The 21,209-nt window shown below is 41.9% G+C and overlaps 1 protein-coding gene across 4 annotated transcripts in view; it reads left to right on the forward strand.

Annotated features, from left to right (window-relative positions):
• The window catches only part of mapkap1 (MAPK associated protein 1), a 224,785-nt gene that overhangs the window by 174,126 nt on the left and 29,450 nt on the right, over positions 1–21,209 (forward strand). For 2 of the 4 annotated variants that reach the window (XM_085965622.1, XM_085965621.1), the window contains 2 exons: positions 1,257–1,397; positions 16,775–16,912. In XM_085965622.1, coding sequence (XP_085821748.1) covers positions 1,257–1,397; positions 16,775–16,912 — 279 coding nt within the window. Of the gene's footprint in view, positions 1–1,250; positions 1,398–16,774; positions 16,913–21,209 lie in introns of all 4 variants that reach the window. The other 2 variants (XM_085965623.1, XM_085965624.1) reach the window with 2 other exon arrangements.

Here is a 21,209-nt window from a genome sequence, read left to right on the forward strand (position 1 = left end):
CATGGAAATATACCCCACTGCAGGAGTTAGTGTCTTAAGAGGAGGAGGAAACCAGTGTTCTGACAATCTGAAATGAATATTTCAGCAACAACAACAACTTGCATTTATATAGCATTTTAAGTGACAAAAAGAAAGGAATGGAAGGTTTTTTTTGTAAAAGGACAACTGAAAATAAAAAGTAATTGGGAAGTACGGTAATAGTGTTTTGGGAAGAATTGAAAGCCTTCAAAGACAAAGGAAACTTTCCTTTTGTTGGAAACATTTTGTAAATGAACTCCGAGTGCTGCTAAGTAATTTAAAACATTGACTCTCGCCTTGGGCTACTGGAACTTGGTCTCTTGTTTGCAATGCCACTGGTACTAATTTCTGCTAGATACTGCTTCCACATCATTAGTTCTGCATAGGTTGTTCATAGCTTTCTTGATTTATCATTTTTGATCAATGTATGTTGAGCATTGTTTGGAAAATCACATTACAAAGACTCCTCTCCAAGAGCAGTAACAGAGCTGCAGTCCTGCTAAAGAGGGAGTTCTTCAAAAAAAACTTTAATATGCACAGTTGCTTCGTGTGTCAAACATAATTTATTTGCTTAAACTAAAAACAAAAAACTGCAGATGCTGGAAAGCTGAAAGAAACACAGCAACACTCGGTCAGCATCTGCGGAGAGAACAGAGGATTTCTTGGGGTAGATTTTCTACTTGCTGCACAAGCGTAAAACTGGCATTGCGAGTTAATTGATTGGAAACTGCCTGATTTTAAAATGAATGGAAATGAATATTTGGCGGTTTCTAGTGCGGGCAGCTGATCTGCAGTGGCAGTTTCACACCCTGGCAGCAAGTTGAAAATCTGCCCCAGCGCTTAGGGTGTGAACCCTTAGTCAAATTGGAAAGCACTGTTGAGGCTTCAATGGCCACCTGAGCAAGGTACCAAAGGTTGACCTGTGTCAATGCAAACATGTCCCAGTGAGGGAGTCAGTGTTTTAAGAGGATTAAATTAGTTTGAGGAGATAGCAATTTGAAAGTCAAAAATGAGTTCTGACAGAGTTCAATGAGTGAAACGTTAACTCATCAGTCTTTCAAGTATTTTCTGTAATTTATTTGCTTATTATGTCAAACTAATATTCTTTCCTTTTTCTATAATGCCTATTGCTGATAATCCCTTCAAAAGTTGGATTGATTTAATTTTTAAACAAGTACATAATGTTTTTTGCACTTGGAAGGTTTCCTTTACTTCACAGTTCCTTTTTTTACCTGCAGGTTCAAGAGGAGAGGAGAGTTCAGAGGACGAGCCACCTCTGGATATGACTACAGTGCAGGATATTCTGAGCAGTCATCGTTACAAATCTTACAAAGTCAGCATTGTTCACAAGCTTCGATTCACCACTGATGTCCAATTAGGTAATTCTTAGTACTTTGGACATGCATAAAGGTTGCATTTCACAATGATTTCAGAACAACCAAAAATTTGATTTTTTTAAACATTATTACCTAAAGTAAATTGGCCTCTTTCCTGTAAATTGCTCATTTTCAAAATAATTCTTTAATGGCTGGCTATAATGTAGGTGCCAATTATATTAATTGTACTGAAACATGAAGAAACTAATTATTCAGATTGCTGCGGAAAGTATTAATTTTTTTTTTTTATTCGTTCATGGGATGTGGGCGTCACTGAGAAGGCCAGCATTTATTGCCCATCCCTAGTTGCCCTCGAAGGTGGTGGTGAGCCGCCTTCAACCCCTGCAGTCCGTGTGGTGAAGGTACTCCCACAGTGCTGTTAGGGAGGGAGTTCCAGGATTTTAACCCAGCGACTATGAAGGATCGGCGATATAATTCCAAGTCAGGGTGGTGTGTGACTTGCAGGGGAACTTGGAGGTGGTGGTGTTCCCATGCGCCTGTTGCCCTTGTCCTTTTAGGTGGTAGAGGCCGTGGGTTTAGGAGGTGCTGCCGAAGAAGCCTTGGCGAGTTGCTGCAGTGCATTTTGTAGAGGGTACACACTGCGGCCATGGTACACCGGTGGTGGAGGGAGTGAATGTTTAAGGTGGTGGATGGGGTGCCAATCAAGCGGGCTGCTTTGTCTTGGATGGTGTCGAGCTTCTTGAGTGTTGTTGGAGCTGCACTCATCCAGACAAGTGGAGAGTATTCCATCACACTCCTGACTTGTGCCTTGTAAATGGTGGAAAGGCTTTGAGGAGTCGAGGTGAGACACTCGCCGCAGAATACCCAGCATTTGACCTGCTCTTGTTGCCACAGTATTTATGTGGCTGGTCCCATTAAGTTTCTGGTCAATGGTGACCTCCCAGGATATTGATGGTGGAGGATTCGGCGATGGTAATGCCGTTGAATGTCAAGGAGCGGTGGTTAGACACTCGCTTGTTGCTGATGGTCTTTGCCCGGCACTTGTGTGGCACGAATGTTACCTGCCACTTATCAGCCCAAACCTGAATGTTGTCCAGGACTTGCTGCATGTGGGCATGGACTGCTTCATTATCTGAGGAGTTGCAAATGGCACTGAACACTGTGCAGTCATCAGCGAACATCTTCATTTCTGACCTTCTGATAGAGGGCAGGTCATTGATGAAGCAGCTGAAGATGGTTGGCCCTGAGGAACTCCTGCAGCGATGTCCTGGGGTTGAGATGATTGACCTCCAACCACCACAACCATCTTCCTTTGTGCTAGGTATGACTCCAGCCAGTGGAGCGTTTTCCCCCTGATTCCCATTGACTTCAGTTTTACTAGGGCTCCTTGATGCCGCACTCGGTCAAATGCTGCCTTGATGTCAAAGGCAGTCACTCTCGCCTCACCTTGAAGAAAGGGTGCCATAATTATTTAAGATACAATGACTAAATTGATGTGTTAATAGGAGCTTAACGTATAAGTGTGGTGTCCTTTCTCTAGATATAAAATATATTTTTTAAATCAAACTAAAATCTTATTTTGTAATTGCTTTGCATCAATTTAATGAAGTTGACATTTTAGATGTTGGGGTCTAGTTAGTTCGACAAAAGGAAACAAACTGGTATAAGGCATTTAAACAGAGCAGAATTGGAGCTTGCTGCCAAATTTTGCCACCGTTCTAGATTAACAATACCACATGGGATCATTGCAGTTACTGTACATAAATATAAATGGTCATGATTACCTTTTTTTGATGGACATTCTGAAGTTCTCCTCTTAAGGATAATAGTTGCCACATAAAGTTTTAATGGAAGCTTTTTGTTTCTTCTTTAAGCATGTCACAAGAAATGCACTTGTTTTCTTCCTCCAGGTTTCTCCTGTCCTAAATATTGTGATCCACAATGTCCCCCCTTTTTAAGATACTTGATGCAACCTACACAACAACAACAACAACTACTTGTATTTATATAGCGCCTTTAACATAGTAAAACGTGCCAAGGCGCTGCACAGGAGTATTAAAAGACAAAACATTTGACACCGAGCCATATAAGGAGAAATTAGGGCAGGTGACCAAAAGCTTGGTCAAAGAGGTAAGTTTTAAGGAGCGTCTTAAAGGAGGAAAGAGAGGTAGCGAGGCGGAGAGGTTTAGGCAGGGAATTCCAGAGCTTAGGGCCGAGGCAACAGAAGGCACGGCCACCAGTGGTTGAGCAATTATAATCAGGGATGCTCAAGAGGGCAGAATGAGATATCTCAGGGGGGTTGTAGGGCTGAAGATGATTAGAGATAGGGAGGGGGGCGAGGTCATGGAGGGATTTGAAAACAAGGATGAGAATGTTGAAATCGAGGCGTTGCTTAACCGGGAGCCGATGTAGGTCAGCGAGCACAGGGGTGATGGGCGAACGGGACTTGGTGCGAGTTAGGGCATGGGCAGCCGAGTTTTGGATGACTTCAAGTGTACGTAAGGTAGAACGTGGGAGGCCAGCCAGGAGTGCATTGGAATAGTCAAGTCTAGAGGTAACAAAGGCATGGATGAGGGTTTCAGCAGCGGATGAGCTGAGGCAAGGGCGGAGACGGGCGATGTTACGGAGGTGGAAATAGGTGGTCTTCATTATGTTGCGGATATGTGGCTGGAATAAGATAGGAATGATCAAGGCCTCAATGATCAGATGCCATTATATTAGGAGTTTGGAACCTTTTAAAGGCAGTGGTGGTACAAGTCATTGATGAACATCTCTGCAGCTCATAACCATAACTTTGTTCCACCAAATTTATTGTAAAACGGGAAGTAAAACTCTTGCAAAGTTTAAATATTGTTGATTTGGGTCTCTCTTTGTTCAATTCTTTTGACTATATAGGTTGATCTGAAACTATGTTGTGATATAACACACAATTCTGAAATGCACATTTTGAAGATAAATTTGGCAGATGTACAAGTCCAGACAACCTTGTCTGTTAAATCAACAAATTATAAATATAATATTTATACAGTATCAGCAATAATATTCAGTACCACTGGTGACATTTGCACAATTTTTTTTTAAATGGTCAACGTGAAAAGCATTAAATTTCTTCTTTTGAATATCATTTGCGCTCTAATAATTACAGATTTTTTGGAGTAATAGTTTTATATATGCACTGTTCTCAAACGTGAAAGGCATGTGAAATACTGTATGATTTGTATTTTCAGCAGAATAGCCTCATGAGAGCGTCATGCAAAGTGTTATTAGAACGTGAAATGCATTACCACAAGTGGCTGTTAAATCAACACAATTTGCCAAATCAGCCACAACATTTAAGAGGAAATTAAGCACTTGAAGATGAAAAATATTAAAGGAGTACAGGGAAATTAAATTAAAGTAGCTAAATCCAATGTTAAGGTAGCTCTGGCTTAATCATAATGGGCCAAAAGGCTGAAATTTCTGTGATTCCGAGTATTATTGTTTTGTCAGTGCCAGGCGCTATGGGAAAGTTTTTTGAATATGATATCCTATTTGAATTTTTAGCCGCTGTGCAAAGTTTTGTACTCTTGTGATGAAAGTGAAGAAATTGCATGCTGCCCTTCGCATAAGAAATTATTTTGCAAAGCTCACATTTTTTTTGCCAGTCGCTGCTAGTTTGCTTCGAGGAGAATTTTTTGCCTCTCTGCATCTGGAAGCTGTCAGAACAGAAAGCTTGAAAAGGTCATCCCTTATCACTAAAGATAAATGATATAAGGGGAGTGGAGCTGTTAGGTGAAACGAATGGTTCAACTTGTTCAGTACTGATGGGACTGACCTGTGAGTACAGCTTTCAGGGGTTAATGCACCTTTCAGTGTGCTTATAAATGTGAGTTTTCAGTCATATTTTAATTCTGTCTGTCTGCTTTATGTAAGGTACACTCTACCACATGGTAAATACAAATGTGTCTGGGTCTCTTTTCCAACGGTATTGATGTCCACTATGAAGTTAATGTACACGAAAAGCAGGGTCTCTTCAGATAATTTCTAGGTTTACTGATTTTATTTCAAATAAGTAAACTTGTTACCAAAACCAAAATTAATATTGCCCCCTTTTTCAAATTTCAAGCACCACTTCTCAATAGGGAAAAAGTGTTTTTTTCCATCAGTATATTAGTCAGCAAATCTATAGCCAAATTTTAAATGTGTTGGCATTTATATCTGTTACTAACAGTTATACAGGAATTGTGATGACTAGGCAACGGTGTTTAACACATTAATAGGGTTGAAACATTTTTTGCTGTTTTCTCAATACGAAGGTTTTAAAATTTAGCAATGTTTGAAGAGAATGTAGTTCCAGAGTGAAACCAGAACTGATTTTGTCCTGGAGTAAGTGTGCAATTTACAAGTTCGCTCTCCAGATCTTTTTCCTTAATTGCAGACAGTGTTGAGTCTTGATAGTGCCTGGACAAACTTGTCACAATTCTAGAATCTTGACCCTGGTGTTGCATTATTAAGACATGCAAAATGCCACCGTGGTATTGTGAGTGCCAGTTGATATTCTTGTTGTGACCACCCCACATGCACATTTTGCATGTGTTCTCCCCTCCGACCAATTACCACCCGAATGAGGGGAAACTCCACATCTGAAATCAAGCACAGGCAAACTAAGTGATTTTGAATGGGAACTTGAAATGGAGTGTCTGTGGGCAGCTTCCTGAAGGATGTCGTCAAGAATTTAGACATTGCTGATACTTTTTTTTTAAAGAAATTCTACATTAAATTATTAAATTGACCAACTTATTCACCTCTGTCTCTTTCCCACCAGCTCTATACACCATTCCTCTACCAAGACAGGTGGGAGCTCTAACTGTGGGACGCCTCTTCCTTTTTTCCTCATCACCCCACTCCTGGCTTGATCTGCATAGTTTGGGGTGGGCAAGAATGATATAGTTTAATTCCTTCCTACGTTACAACTTTCCCTCCCTTAGAGGGCATGCATTTGTCCTCTGCACCACCTCTTTAGGTAACTATACAAAAACGTGAATCTTCCCACTCCATAGTGCAGCAGGCCCATGTATTAATGCTACACTGCCACGCTGCCTTTCGCGTGTCCTTTTTTCCTTCAGTTTAGCTGGACCTTTTTCAGAATTACTTGCCATCTTTATGACATACAAAATGGAGTCTTAATTTCACTCATGTAAGCTGAAATTCCAGGTGCTGTTTGTCAACAATTGTCTATTCCTGGGTGCTGGAGACATAAGAAAATCCAGAGCAAATAAAAATCATTCCGTCCATCAAACCTGTTCCATCCAGAGTGTAATTGATTATTCTAAAATGGATTTCCTTCACTACTTACCTTGACTTGGGTTGCCTAGATATTTGAAGACCAGTATGCTGTAGTGGTAATTGGAAGATACTTTTTTTTTTCCTCTGGGATATTTGATCAAAACTGAGGATTTTCCTCTGGGATATTTGATCAAAACTGAGGAAAATCTTAAGAGTCTGTTGGCTACAAAGAGTGCTCACAGCATATCCTGTCTACAGTTACATGAGTCAGAAGGTCATTGGTTGAAGCCCCACTCCAGGACTTGAGCACGTAATCTAGGGTGATACTTCAGTACAATACTGAGGGAGTTCTGCATTGTAAGAGATTCAGTCATTCAGATAAAATGTTAAACCGAGACGCCTTCTCGGGTGGTAAAGGATCCCATGCCGCATTTAAAGAGCAGCGCGGGAGTTTTCCCGGTGTCCTGGCCAACATTTTTTTCTCAACAAAGAACGCCTAAACAAATTATTCTGTCATTTATGTCATTGCTGTTTGTGGGATCTGGTTGTGTGCAAATTAGCTGCTGCTTTTGCCTGCAAAACAACATTGACAGCATTTTAAAGATAATTCAATGACTCCAAAGCGATTTTGAACATCCTGAGGACATGAAAGTTACTATATAAATGCAAGTATTTTCTATCGCCATATCTGAACAAGACATCATTCATCATGTTTTCAAAAATAGTCATCTGCTCGCAGTTTCCTCACGCAACTGAATCAGACCAAAAGTAAACCATCGTAGTAGCAATAATACTTGGAATCTTCCAGTTCACATCTGATTTTTTATTTGGTGTTTAGCTTCCTATTAATGTCTCTTTTTTAAATCCCCCAAAAATTGCACTTTTGTTTGGCAAATGAGAAAATAATCTTATAAAGAATTAACTGTAAAAGGTGCACAATGCTTCAATTTTTCAGGTAATGCTTTATATTCCTGTGACAATGTCTGCCATTTTAAGTCCATACTTTGAGTTCTAAAGTGCCTTGGACGACACCTAACAAAAAAAAAACTTGCGAAGAAACTGCTATTCACGCCTTACTGTGTAAAGGTAACATTTTTAACTTGACAAACTTCCAGAAGCAGCAGTTGTGTTTAACTAGTGCAGTGAAAAGTATTTTTTATCACCAACAAAAATGAGTGTTGTTCATGATTAACGAAAATTGGGAATATCTAAACCAACAACAATTATTTTTGATATTTTAAAAATGAGTTTGTTGCAGACTGTACAGAGGTGTTAATACCAACTAAAACTCTGAATAAAGTACATGAAGCATACATCCTTACTGACCCAGTGACTACTTTTGCCATTTAAAGATGCAATATGATTTTGTTACATTATACCTTAATTTTTCACCATTTCATAAATGTATTAATTTGCACACTGTACTTTGGAAGAGGGGAAGAAAAGTTTCCTATTCACATACTTTTATTTTTACTAAAAGGGATTGGCCAAAAGCATTAAATGGTGAACTTCTTTAAATCAGTTAAATAATTCAGCAGTGTTTAAAATTAAAGATGATTTAGGAAGTAGTAGTAGAAACAGCTTCATTATCCGATCCCTGAATTATTCCTCCCCCCCCCCCCCCCGCAAAAAAAATTTCAAAGCCCGAATGGGTAAAAACTAGTAGAATGGCGGAGTAGCCTTTGCTGAAAAGATTGATGCAATGGGGAATGACCTTGGCTTGAAGCAGGAGCTAGTGATGTATGTACGAGCATCTCACTGCTAAATGGACCCAGATTTGTAGCACTAATATACATGGAAGCCCAGAACCAAACTCAGGATGGCAATAAATCAACAGCCACTTTAGGTGTCATTTCTGGTTTATATTCTGGTATTGTTCTATCAGTTTAATTCATGTCACTATCATCTGTTCATCTGGAACAGTTTTATATAATTTTCCAGTGGAGTTACCTGACAAATCCCATCAAATTAACAAGGTACATTAACAATATTGACTGCTTCTGTGGTTTCTGGAGCTTTTGGACCATAGAATGAATTTTAGATGTATTCCCTTTTTAGTTTGCAATTTTGGGGGCTTTGGAAAGTAGAAACAATTGTTTCATTTTTTCTTTGACAGATTTCAGTAACTTAAAATGTATCTTTAAAAAATAAATAAATAAACCCAAGCTTTTTTCTAAATATCTACGATTTATTTTGTAACCTACCACTTATTTTTTTTTAAATGTAAAATGTGAAATTATTCACTATCTTCAGTGTATTAGTGCGTACACATTTTATTTACTTTAATTAGTAATTTTATTGCGATAAACATATTTTTAAGCTTTTAATGATCTGACTACTCCTCTGGGGTTTGCACATCCTGTTACTTAATGTTGTCTTCCTTGTTTAATGAAAATTACAATCATCATAAAAAATATTGAATTTGTTGTCTTTTCTCCAAATGGCAATTGATTAAAGGCAAATTTTTACTGTTGGGTGTCATCACATTGATGGCCTCTATATTTACATTTATGTTAATAAAAAGACCTATTTTTGTTGGGGGGTGGGGAGGAGGAGGAAGGGGGGGAAGCGACGCACTAATCTAGTACTTGGTGCCCACTTAATATCCGGTCCTGTGAAGTGGGAGTGGAAATCGATTGAATCTTTTTACAAAACAAAATTGTATTTATACTTGAGTTCATCGAACTCCTTATCATGTTAACATGTCTCCAAGTACTTCACGTGATGAGTTATTTTTGAAATGCAGAAACTGTTATGCGGGCAAAGTTGTCATTGTTGATGAAAGCAAGCTGCTGTCTTCAACAGTGGTCAGGCAAACATGGGTTAAATCTCTGCAGAACTTAATATGCCTATTTGCCAGGCATCTGACCGCTTTTGAGTTTCTGTATTCTGAAAGGAGGATAATCTCTGGTACTCATGAAATAAGACTTTCCTTTCACAAGTTAAATCAATGTCATCGATTCTCAGATAATTCTGTTTTTTAAATGTCCAAGTGGGTTGGATATTGGTATTATATTCAAACTATATATTTTTTTGTTACTCCTGACTATTGTGAGCACCAAAGCAGCTTTAATACACCTGTTCGGTGTGCGAGTCACCATTCTTGTTGAAACAATGGAGTGATATCCATTGCAATATAAATTTCCAGAGGTAGCTGGCTTCCTGCCATCTTGAAAATCTCTCAACGGAGATAAAATATTCATTTTAATGCCATCTTGGCCTCAAATTTATCTATTCAGCAGTGAATTACATTGTAGTGTAAATTTTTATTTCTGTGACTTGCCTGAAAATATCTTTTTATTCAGTGTCAGCTTAGTTCAATTGGTAGCAAGCACTCTTGTCTGAATCAGAAGGTTGTGGGTTCAGACTCCACTTAAGACTTGAGCACTTAACCTGGGCTGATACTGGAGTACAGATCTGAAGAAGTGCTGCACTGGCAGTGGTGCCATTGTTCAAATGAGATGTTAAATCAAGACCCCCCCCCCATCTGCCTACTTAAGTGGACATTAAACATTCCACAGCACTATTCGAAGAAGAGCATAAAGTTCACTTGGTGTCCTGGCCAATATCTCTCCTTTGCTTAAAACCACCAAAAAAACAGATTACAGGAAACTTTGTGCTATCCGGCACCGACGGGACCGAGCTGTTGCCGTTCCCTCAAAACTGCCGGACAAACCAGCGTTAATGTTGAAGCATACCGTATCTGGCAACAAACACTGTTGCTTAGCAACAGCTTCTAAACAGTCGGCCATACCTTGGAAGCGTCTCTGTCGCTTAGCAACAGCTTCAGAGAGACTTTGCAGAGCCTGACTGTTGGGGGAAAAAAAGCCACGAGAAGAAAAAAAACCTAACAAAGCGGCTCCTGATTTTTGCCGGTGGCTCGAACTTGCTGGACATTTAGCCTCCGGATAACACAAAGTTTCCTGTACCTAGTCATTCATTCATTTACTGTTTGTGGCAACTTGCCGTGAACTAATTGGCTGCCACGTTTACCCATGTAAGAACAGTGACTGCACTTTAGGATGTGATGTGGTGCTATATAAATCTTAAGTTCATTCATTCTCTAAATGTTATTCAAGCACGTTGAATGGTTTTGAACTCAGTTTGTGATGAAATATTCCATTCATCACTGCCTGTGACTGTGGTTGGTTTCAGGTTCCCCCTTACCATTGTATTGCCTGTGACTGTGGTTGGTTTCAGGTTTCTCCTCACCATTGTATTGTGTATTGGAATGTATGGAATGTGTTGTGTGTAGGGCTCCGCCCATACCTGGCCTCTATGTAAGCCAGCTCAGTCTGGCCTCACAGCCAGTACTGCAGACCTCCAGGGAAGATACCTCTCTCCACTTCTAAGTTAATAAAAGCCTTGTTTTGTTTCGCTAACATCGAGTCTCGGGATTATTGAGGCACATCAATTTTATTAACTTATTTTTCAACACAATGGATCAACTCCTGAAACCCGAACGTTTGGATTTGGATCAGCATGCTCCGGACGCATCAGCACGCTTCGGACACTGGTTTATGTGTATGGAATTCTTCCTGGACAATTCCGCAGCCGTCAAAGACGCTACGGACGCTGCGAGTATGAAACTCGGAATTCTGCGGAATTGGGTAAGCCACCGGGTTTACCCCCTCATCCAAGACGCCGACACGTACCTGGCCGCCTGCGACATCTTAAAGGTGCATTACCAGCAGCCTACAAATGAGGTGTATGCTAGGCATCTGCTCGCCACTCGCGCACAGCGACCTGGGGAATCGGTGGAGGAGTTCCTAGGCACCCTGAAAATGCTTGGCAAAGACTGCAAGTGCCGAGATGTAAAAGCCGCAGTGTACACCGACGAGCTTGTTCGTGATGCCTTTATCACAGGCCTCAGCTCCACTTGCATCCGGCAAAGACTGCTGGAAAAAACGGGATTGGACCTGAAACAGGCTGCGGACACCGCGCGATCCCTGGATGTGGCCCAGAGAAACTCGGACGCCTACTCTTCAGCCTGCGCCGTCCACGCCACCACGTGTGCACCAAGGGCGCCGCCATCTTGGAAGGCATCTTCCCCGCCCGACACCGTCGGGGCCCCGCTCTCCCCCCAGAAGCCCGACGACAGCCGCGACGCGTCGGGAACCCAACTGCTACTTCTGCGGGCAGCCAAAGCACACCAGAAACCTGTGCCCAGCGAAAGGCACCACCTGCTTTAAGTGCGGTAAGAAGGGGCACTTTGGGAAGGTGTGCAGAGGGAACCCCGCTGGAAAACCAAAACCCGCCACCGCCGCGTGTGCGCCGTGGGAGCGGCCATCTTGGACGCCATCTTGCCCGACCTCGTATGGTCCGCCATCTTGTGAGCAGACAGCGCGGACGCCATCTTGTCTCGATCAGGGCCCTACAGTGGCATCGGTCACAGTGGACCAGACCAGGCCCCACCCGCTATCCAAATCAATGGTGGACATCGAGGTAAACGGGTGCGGGGTTAAATGTTTAATTGACAGTGGAAGCACGGAGAGTTTTATCCACCCGGAACTGGCACGACAACTCTCCCTAAAGGTGGTCCCTACTCGGGGTACCATCTCTATGGCTGATAAAACCCAGACATCGACCATTCTGGGTTACTGCACGGTACAATTGTCCGTTAACGGGACTGTATACGATAATTTTAAAGTATTAATCATGAAGAATCTATGCGCGAGCGTAATCTTGGGCCTGGATTTCCAGTGCAACCACCAAAGCATCACGCTCAAGCACGGTGGGTCCCAGCCGCCCCTCACAGTGTGCGGCCTGGCTACCCTGAAGGTAAAGCCGCCTTCGCTATTCGCGAACCTTACCCCTAACTGCCGGCCAATAGCGACCAAAAGCAGGAGGTACAGCTGGGAGGACAGGCGGTTTATCGCAACCGAGGTAGACAGGCTCCTGAAAGAGCGCATTATTGAATGCAGCAATAGCCCGTGGCGCGCCCAAGTGGTGGTGGTAAGGGGTAGCGAGAAGAAACGGATGGTGATCGACTATAGCCAAACGATCAACAGGTACACCCAACTAGACGCCTACCCGCTACCCCGCATATCAGAAATGGTGAACCAAATCGCCCAATACCGGGTGTTCTCCACCATCGACCTCAAGTCAGCGTACCACCAGCTCCCTATCAGACCAGAGGACCGCCCGTACACCGCCTTCGAGGCGAACGGACGCCTCTACCAATTCCTCAGAGTCCCCTTTGGAGTGACGAATGGGGTCTCGGTCTTCCAGAGGGAGATGGATCGCATGGTCGATGACCACCACTTGCAGGCAACCTTCCCCTACCTCGACAACGTCACCATCTGCGGTCACAACCAGCAGGATCACGACTCGAACCTCGAGAGGTTCCTGAAAACCACACAAAAACTCAACCTCACCTATAACGAGGACAAGTGCATTTTCAACACCACGCGCCTCTGCATACTAGGCAGCGTGGTGGAGAATGGGGAAATCGGACCAGACCCCGACCGATTGCGCCCCCTACGGGAGCTGCCCCTGCCCAACACTCCCAAAGCCCTGAAAAGGTGCCTGGGGTTATTTTCTTATTATTCCCAATGGGTCCCCAACTACTCCGACAAAGCCCGCCCCCTCTTGAAAGCATCCTCTTTTCCGCTCTCTGCTGAGGCCCACGCCGCCTTCAAAAGCATTAAGCAGGATATTGAGCGGGCCACGCTACAGGCAGTGGACGAGAACACTCCATTTCAAGTGGAAAGTGATGCGTCTGACTTTGCCTTGGCGGCCACCCTCAACCAGGCGGGGCGGCCCGTAGCTTTCTTCTCGAGGACCCTCCAAGGGCCCGAGATCAGACACTCCTCCGTGGAAAAGGAGGCCCAAGCCATCGTGGAGGCAGTGCGCCACTGGCGCCACTACCTAGCCGGCAAACGCTTCACCCTACTTACCGACCAGCGGTCGGTAGCGTTTATGTTCAATAATAAACAGAGGGGGAAGATCAAAAATGATAAGATTCTTAGGTGGCGGATCGAGCTCTCCACCTTCGAGTGTGACATCATTTACCGGCCAGGGGCCCTTAACGAATCCCCAGATGCCCTCTCATGAGGGATGTGTGCCAGCGCCACCGGGGATCGGCTACAGACCCTCCACAATGACCTCTGCCACCCAGGGGTCACGCGGCTGTTCCACTTCATAAAGTCCCGCAACTTACCCTACTCGATTGAGGAAGTTCGGTCTCTGACCAGGAACTGCCGCACTTGCGCTGAGTGCAAGCCTCGGTTCTACCACCCTGATAGAGCCCACTTAATCAAAGCTACACGGCCCTTTGAGCGGCTCAGCTTAGATTTCAAGGGCCCCCTCCCGTCCGTCGACCGCAATGTTTACTTCCTGAACATTGTGGATGAATACTCCCGGTTCCCATTCGCCTTCCCCTGCCCAGACATGACCAGCGCCACGGTCATTAAATGCCTCAACAGCCTGTTCTGCCTGTTCGGTATGCCGAGCTACATCCACACGGATAGGGGGGCGTCCTTCATGAGTGAATAGCTACGCCAGTACATGCTGTCCAGGGGTATCGCCACGAGCCGTACCACCAGCTACAACCCCCGGGGTAACGGTCAAGTGGAGCGAGAGAACGGGACAGTATGGAAAGCAGTCACTCTAGCTCTAAGGACCAAGGGCCTCCCTATCTCCCGCTGGCAGGAAGTCCTCTCAGATGTGCTCCATTCGATACGGTCGCTATTGTGTACTGCCACTAATGCCACGCCTCATGAACGAATGTTTAGCTTCCCCCGGAAATCCACCTCAGGCGTATCCATGCCGTCATGGCTCTCCACCCCGGGTCCGGTATTCGTGCGAAGGCATGTGAGGGGCCATAAGACGGACCCTCTCGTGGAGCCAGTGCACCTACTCCACGCCAACCCCCAATACGCGTATGTCCGGCACGCCGACGGAAGGGAGGACACCGTGTCAATAAAAGACGTCGCCCCAGCCGGTAACGACAGCAACCACGGCAATAGCAGCAACAACGACCACAGCAACTCTTACCCACCCACTACTCTTTCATCACCCCCGGAAGAACATCGACCAATGGCACCCTCACCAACTACCCCTTCAACAACCCTGGCGGCACCCCCGGCAGAGACCCAGGAGGCCACCGGGGACACCCAGCCGACACCACAACAGCCACGTCGGTCGCAGAGGACTACCAAACCCCCGAACAGACTAAATCTATAGAAGGGGTGAATGTGATGAAATATTCCATTCATCACTGCCTGTGACTGTGGTTGGTTTCAGGTTCCCCCTTACCATTGTATTGCCTGTGACTGTGGTTGGTTTCAGGTTTCTCCTCACCATTGTATTGTGTATTGGAATGTGTTGTGTGTAGGGCTCCGCCCATACCTGGCCTCTATGTAAGCCAGCTCAGTCTGGCCTCACAGCCAGTACTGCAGACCTCCAGGGAAGATACCTCTCTCCACTTCTAAGTTAATAAAAGCCTTGTTTTGTTTCGCTAACATCGAGTCTCGGGATTATTGAGGCACATCACAGTTGTTGTACGAAAATTAAACCAAAAAAAAAATACCGCTAAACATAAGGACAGAAATGGTGACTATAGCCTATTGATCACATTGAAAGTCTGAAATTATGAAAACTAATTACACATTAAAATTCACTGAAGTGTTGTAAAGCATTTTATTCTGTTGTTTCTCTCGCTAATGATTTATGCAGCTGCTGTTTTTGTGAACTTGCATTTTCACTTCAAATTTACATAAACTACAATCTGACATTAAAATTTTTGAACATCAGTGCTTAACGTAGAATTTTTGCCAGATTTCCAAATTATTTGGACACTGTTGCCATTAAGTTAAGAAAAATAGTTGTGCACTAAATGTGAACTCAAGAACCAAATACAAGTAAAATTGAAGGCTTTTAAATAGCACAATGAAGTTGAAAGTGATGGCTCATTTCTATCCTCCATTAGAAAACTATTTGTGTTTACGGTTGAGAAAAGTAAGTTCAAGTTGCCACTGAATGATTACTAGTGCATCCCTTTGCAAGAAGGGTGTTTTTTTTTGACAGAATAAGTAGATTTTACATTGGTTGAACAGAATATTGATAGATCTAGCCCAGCATTAAAAAGTTTGTTTCTCTTTTTAAAAAAAAAGCAACTGACTGAGAGCTCATCAAGTGCCATTACAATGTTGTGGATTTTTCCCATCCACAAATATGTTTTTGAGTTTTATTTGAATGATACTTAAAAATTATTACCTAGAACTGTAGAATTTTGACTATAATGTGCACAAGATTCTATTACACACCCATGTAAAACTTCCAATTGAACATTCAGTACCCTCATATGAGTCATGAGACATTCTGTTGCTTCAAGTAGTACATAGTTATATTGTGACATTAACTCTGCTTCCACACCATGAAGCTTTGTTTGCTGTCAACTCCTCCTCATTCTCGTTACCGTACACTATCGAGACCCTTAGCTGGCTTTCTCCCCACAAAGCTTAAATTGATAAGTCATGACTAACAAAAAAAAATGTATAGTTTAAATTTGATCTTGATGAGTCTTGTGTGTGTGTGTATATATATCAAAATTCATGGATTTGAACACCATTGTGTCTCAGGGTCTGGATGACATCTTTCGAAGTTGGCATTTTCTTATTACTTTGTAGCTCGCTGCTACGTGTAATACATGATATCCATGCACGAAGAGAAATTGGCTTTTGTATTGCCATAATAATATAACTACTATAATATCATCAAACCACAATTGGCCATAACTCAAATTTGATAAATTCATATAGTTTTATATTATAAATAGCTGGGGGAATGCTATGACTGTTTTATTTGTCTCTGTGACTCCCTAGTACTAATTGGAGACCTTACTTATGTTAAGCTGAATAAAGCAGCTTCTATTTAACTGGTGCCAAAATGCAGGATACTACACCACTGCTGTTTTGAAGAGTACAGTATCCATTTCAGACACTATTTTATCATTTTTTAATTTATTTGGTGGTCTAGAAATCTGCTCTATATTCAGTCTCCACTTCATATGCTGCAGAAAAACTCTTGCGTTTTGGAAGGCTTAAGAGAGTACTTTATGTGTTCATTCCATAAGATTTATAAAGTGTGTCAAATGGTTGATATAAAATCACTTACATGGCCCACTGGTTTATATCCCCACTGATTCACAGGTATCTCGGGAGAAAAGGTGGAGATAGACCCTGTTACTAATCAGAAGGCCAGCACCAAGTTCTGGATTAAACAGAAACCCATTTCAATTGATTCTGATCTACTCTGCGCTTGTGACCTTGTGGAAGAAAAGAGTCCAAGTATGTAGCACTACATTTCTGCGCTCTATCTTTGTGCTGTTGTGTGAGTGAGTGCATGCACTCAAATAGAAAAATTAGAGCTGCATATTGTCCACAGGTTTAATATTAGATAAGACAGTGGTGCCTATGATACATTTTTTTATCCTTTAAACTGCTAGCTGCGTATCTGTATTATGTTACTGAAATCAATTTCAAAATTTTCAGCTGTCTAAAGGTTGAACAACATTTTGTCACACTCTGTGCAATGGTGCCCTGTTAATCCATCAGAATTTGCTGGTGATAAACCCGGTCAAATTTGTTAAGTTGAGAATTTAATATGATCTGCCACGACCAATCAGTTATTGGTGTTCTAATGTCAGTCAGATTTTTTTTTATCTCACTCCTGCTCTATTTTCTAAAAATGCAAGCTACAGAATTGTACATAAAGCAGTAATGCTAATTAGGAAGAAGTTAGTGGGGGGTATTTTTGTATTTTATCAGAACCATTTTTAGTCTGTACATAGATATTCAAGTTAATTTGACAAGTACTGCTTTTGGGGATTTATGTTAAAGCTGCTTGAAGAAGGATAAGATGCAAGATTCTAGTCTCGAGGTTTACATGGTTTCGATTTACATTTTTTGTCCTTCAGAAACAAGATCTAAACTTGCTTCGAGAAGTTTTTCAGTACTTATGTAAATATTAAGTAGTGCTTGTTGGTTTTAAACTCTAACATCAGAATTTTTATTTATCTTATTTTAGGACAGTATTACAGTTCTGAACTCTTGAAGGGGAAAACAAAAAAAACTACTTTCTTGTGGGAACTGAGATTTAAAATGATAAAGCATGATTGTTTTACTTATGGATTCACGTCCCCCTCGGCTTCTGCAAGAACTCCAGCTTGCTACCCGTGAGGTTATACTAGCTACTGTATCACACATGGTTTATAGGAAGGTCACTTGTGCTTCTTTCAGAAAGTAATTCTCTATTTTCAGTTAAAGATTAACGGCCTCTTTTTCTCTTTTTAAAAAAAAAAAAAAAAAATATTGGTCATAATGTAAAACAATTATTTCCAAATAAAGAAAATGTTTGTGGGGTGGAGGGTGCAAATCATTGTACACCTAGTGGGTTGACTGAGACATTCCTTTCAAAACAAAAACATGCACATTCCTCAAACATCTAAAGCACTTTCTGCACAATTAATTACTTTGAAGGGTAGTGACTGTTGTGCATAAAAATTTGGCTGTCATTTTTGCACACAGCAATATCTGAAACAGCATTAAACATAGAAACATAGAAGATAGGAGCAGGAGTAGGCCATTCGGCCCCTCGAGCCTGCTCCACCATTCAATGAGATCATGGCTGATCATCCAAACTCAGTACCCTGTCCCTGCCTTCTCCCCATATCCCTTGATCCCTTTAGCCTTAAGAAATATATCTAACTCCTTCTTGAATATATTTAATGAATTGGCCTCAACCGCCTTCTGCGGTAGAGAATTCCACAGGTTCACCACTCTCTGGGTGAAGAAATTCCTCCTCATCTCTATCCTAAGTGGCTTACCCCTCATCTTTAGACTATGACCCCTGGTTCTGGATTCCCTGCCATCGGGAACATCCTTCCTGCATCTAGTCTGTCTAGTCCTGTTAGAATTTTATAAGTTTCAATGAGATCCCCTCTCATTCTTCTAAACTCCAGCGAGTATAAGCCCAATCGACCCAATCTCTCCTCATACGTCATTCCTGCCAACCCAGGCATCAGTCTGGTGAATCTTCGCTGCACTCCCTCCATGGCAAGAGCATCCTTCCTCAGATAAGGTGACCAAAACTGCACACAATACTCAAGGTGTGGTCTCACCAAGGCCCTGTACAACTGCAGCAAGACATCCTTGTTCCTGTACTTGAGTTGAATGATTGAATAATCTGTTTTTGGTAGTATTCTTGGGGGAGGAATGTTGGCCAGGGCACTGAAAGAACGACCTGCTCCCTCTTAATGCCATGGATAGGTTTAGGGAGTGAATTCCAAAGCATAGGGGCTAGATGAATGAAGGCGTAGCTCAATACTTAAAACCCACCTCTTTGACCAAGCTTTTAGTCACCTCTACTAGTAGATGCTTCTCTGCCTTATCATTCTTTTTTTATTATATCTCTGTGAAGTGCCTTGGGACATTTTTTCCATATTAAAGGCATTATATAAACGCAAGTTGATGTTTAATTGTCCAAAATTAGTTGTTGATTTAAAGAACTGGTCAGTAGGAATTGTTTTACAACAGCCAAAACACCACTAAATTGATGATGCATGTTATGTGTTAAATATGTATCGTTACAAGAATGCTTCACATTTTATAGAATAATGTTGAAAATCCCATAGAGTAAAAAAAAAAAAAATTCAACATTTTAGTGCATCCCTCTGCAGTTCATTGTTCCAGTTGGTTCATTTTTTTCTCTTGAAGGATAGTGGTTTTAATCCTAGTTTATTTGGTGCACTTCACAGCACAGAATCAACAATACTTTAAATCCACCTTTCAAAATGGCTCGCCAATCCAGCCAATATTTAAATAGCTTTTTAGATGCGGTGCCGTTGCAATGATGCATTGATTTAACCAATTAGCACCTTTTATTCCCTGGTTTATGCACAAGCCAGTAAAAAGCATTTGGTATTGCACCATTTGGAAATGTAAGGAAATGATAGTATGCTAATATATATGTCAAACCTTGATACTGGATGAAAGATTGCTTCGTTTCAGACTATTAAATGCAACAAAGACATTTCAGTTTCTTCTTTTGTGAGCACTGCTCTATACTGTTAAATCCCACTTGTCATTAATTGCATGCAGTACATCATGTGACCTTGATCTCTTCAAGAGTTATCATTCCATTGCTGCAGAGGGGCTTAACAGAATGTTAACCTGATAATGGGGACTGGGCCTTCCTAGTAGTGCCCCATCATATAGTTTTCTATTGAGCAGTTCTGCTTGACTAGCTAAAGAAGGTGGCAAGAAGATTAATGATGGTAGGCTAATACAGGAGGGTGTACCTTTCCAAGACTTCCACCGCAGAGATATTAGAGCTGAACCAGAGCTTGGCTTTTTCCTTAACCTGTGACCTTTAACCCTCCCTCACCGTTGAGATCTGTCACTGCAGCCGACGTTTTGATTGATGTTCCTACAAGAGTCGGTCTTTTTCATTGAATTTCACATCTGCACGAAAATAGCTTTTCTTGCAGAATTCATGCTGGCTGTTAGTGATAGCAAAATTGATGGCAGAAATGCTTTTATGTAGTTTTCATTTAAAACCAAAGATACTTGACACATGCTAATGTAGTGTTGTGCCCTCCAGTGCTCCTTTCTTATGTTTACTCAGTTCAGTGTAATTAATGCCTTGAATCTTGCTGTAATATGGATTGCACTGGAAGTAAACTTTAAAAGAAGGTAATTTTAATTCATTTAATATACACTTACTGTTTACTGACTTTCCACTAATACTGACCTCTTCTGTGACTTATTACATATGAGCAGTGAGTTCACAAAATTATCAGTCCCGTGCCAGTATTTTTTTGCAAAGTACCTGGCAGTACAAGTGCCCTCAGCTGCTTCATTAAAACTACTGAAGAAACGTTTTGTTTAAGAAATAACCCATATGAGTAATCCTAAGGTGCTGGTATAGGTTCATTACAGAGCAGCAAGTGCCAGCTTGATATTGGTCCAGATTTTAATATTGCATTTGGACTACTTGGGATGCTTTCACAGTTGTCAGACAAGATAATCTATACTTGAGCCCTGGTGCCAATTTGTTGTTTTTGGCAAGATGTAAAAGCCACATGCAAATTTCTCTGTTAATGCATTTTCCCTACTTGGTGCTACTTAAACCATGTTGGATAGAGTGCCGAAGAACAACAGCGGCAACTGGTGATAGGTAAGTAAAGGCATATTTCCCCGTTTCCTCATACTGTTCAATGTATTTTTTTTCAATGATGTAGCCCTACAGTTGGAGTCATTTACAGAAAAGTGTATTTTTTTCTCCTCCTTTTGTTATAATTTGGAACCGGTAATCATTTTTGTTGGGACAAGGCTGTGTTGAGGTAAAGTCCAGATTTTGTGTTGACGAATAATATTTTGGCCTTGATGTTGTGGAGTACTGTCCTTCCCTAACTGTTATTGCCAAACCCCCTCTAATGTGATTTGACAGTATTTGTCGGTATCAGCATTATTTTAACTGTTTCTTGCATCTATGCTAATCCATATACATGTAGATTCTTTCTTCTAGTCCTGGTTCAGTTCACGAATCTGATTGACTGGTCATGATTTCCATGATGACCACAGG

The sequence above is a fragment of the Somniosus microcephalus genome, chromosome 23, assembly GCF_052327205.1.
Source record: "Somniosus microcephalus isolate GS21.2 chromosome 23, FLI_Smic_1.0, whole genome shotgun sequence".
NCBI lineage: Eukaryota > Metazoa > Chordata > Chondrichthyes > Squaliformes > Somniosidae > Somniosus > Somniosus microcephalus.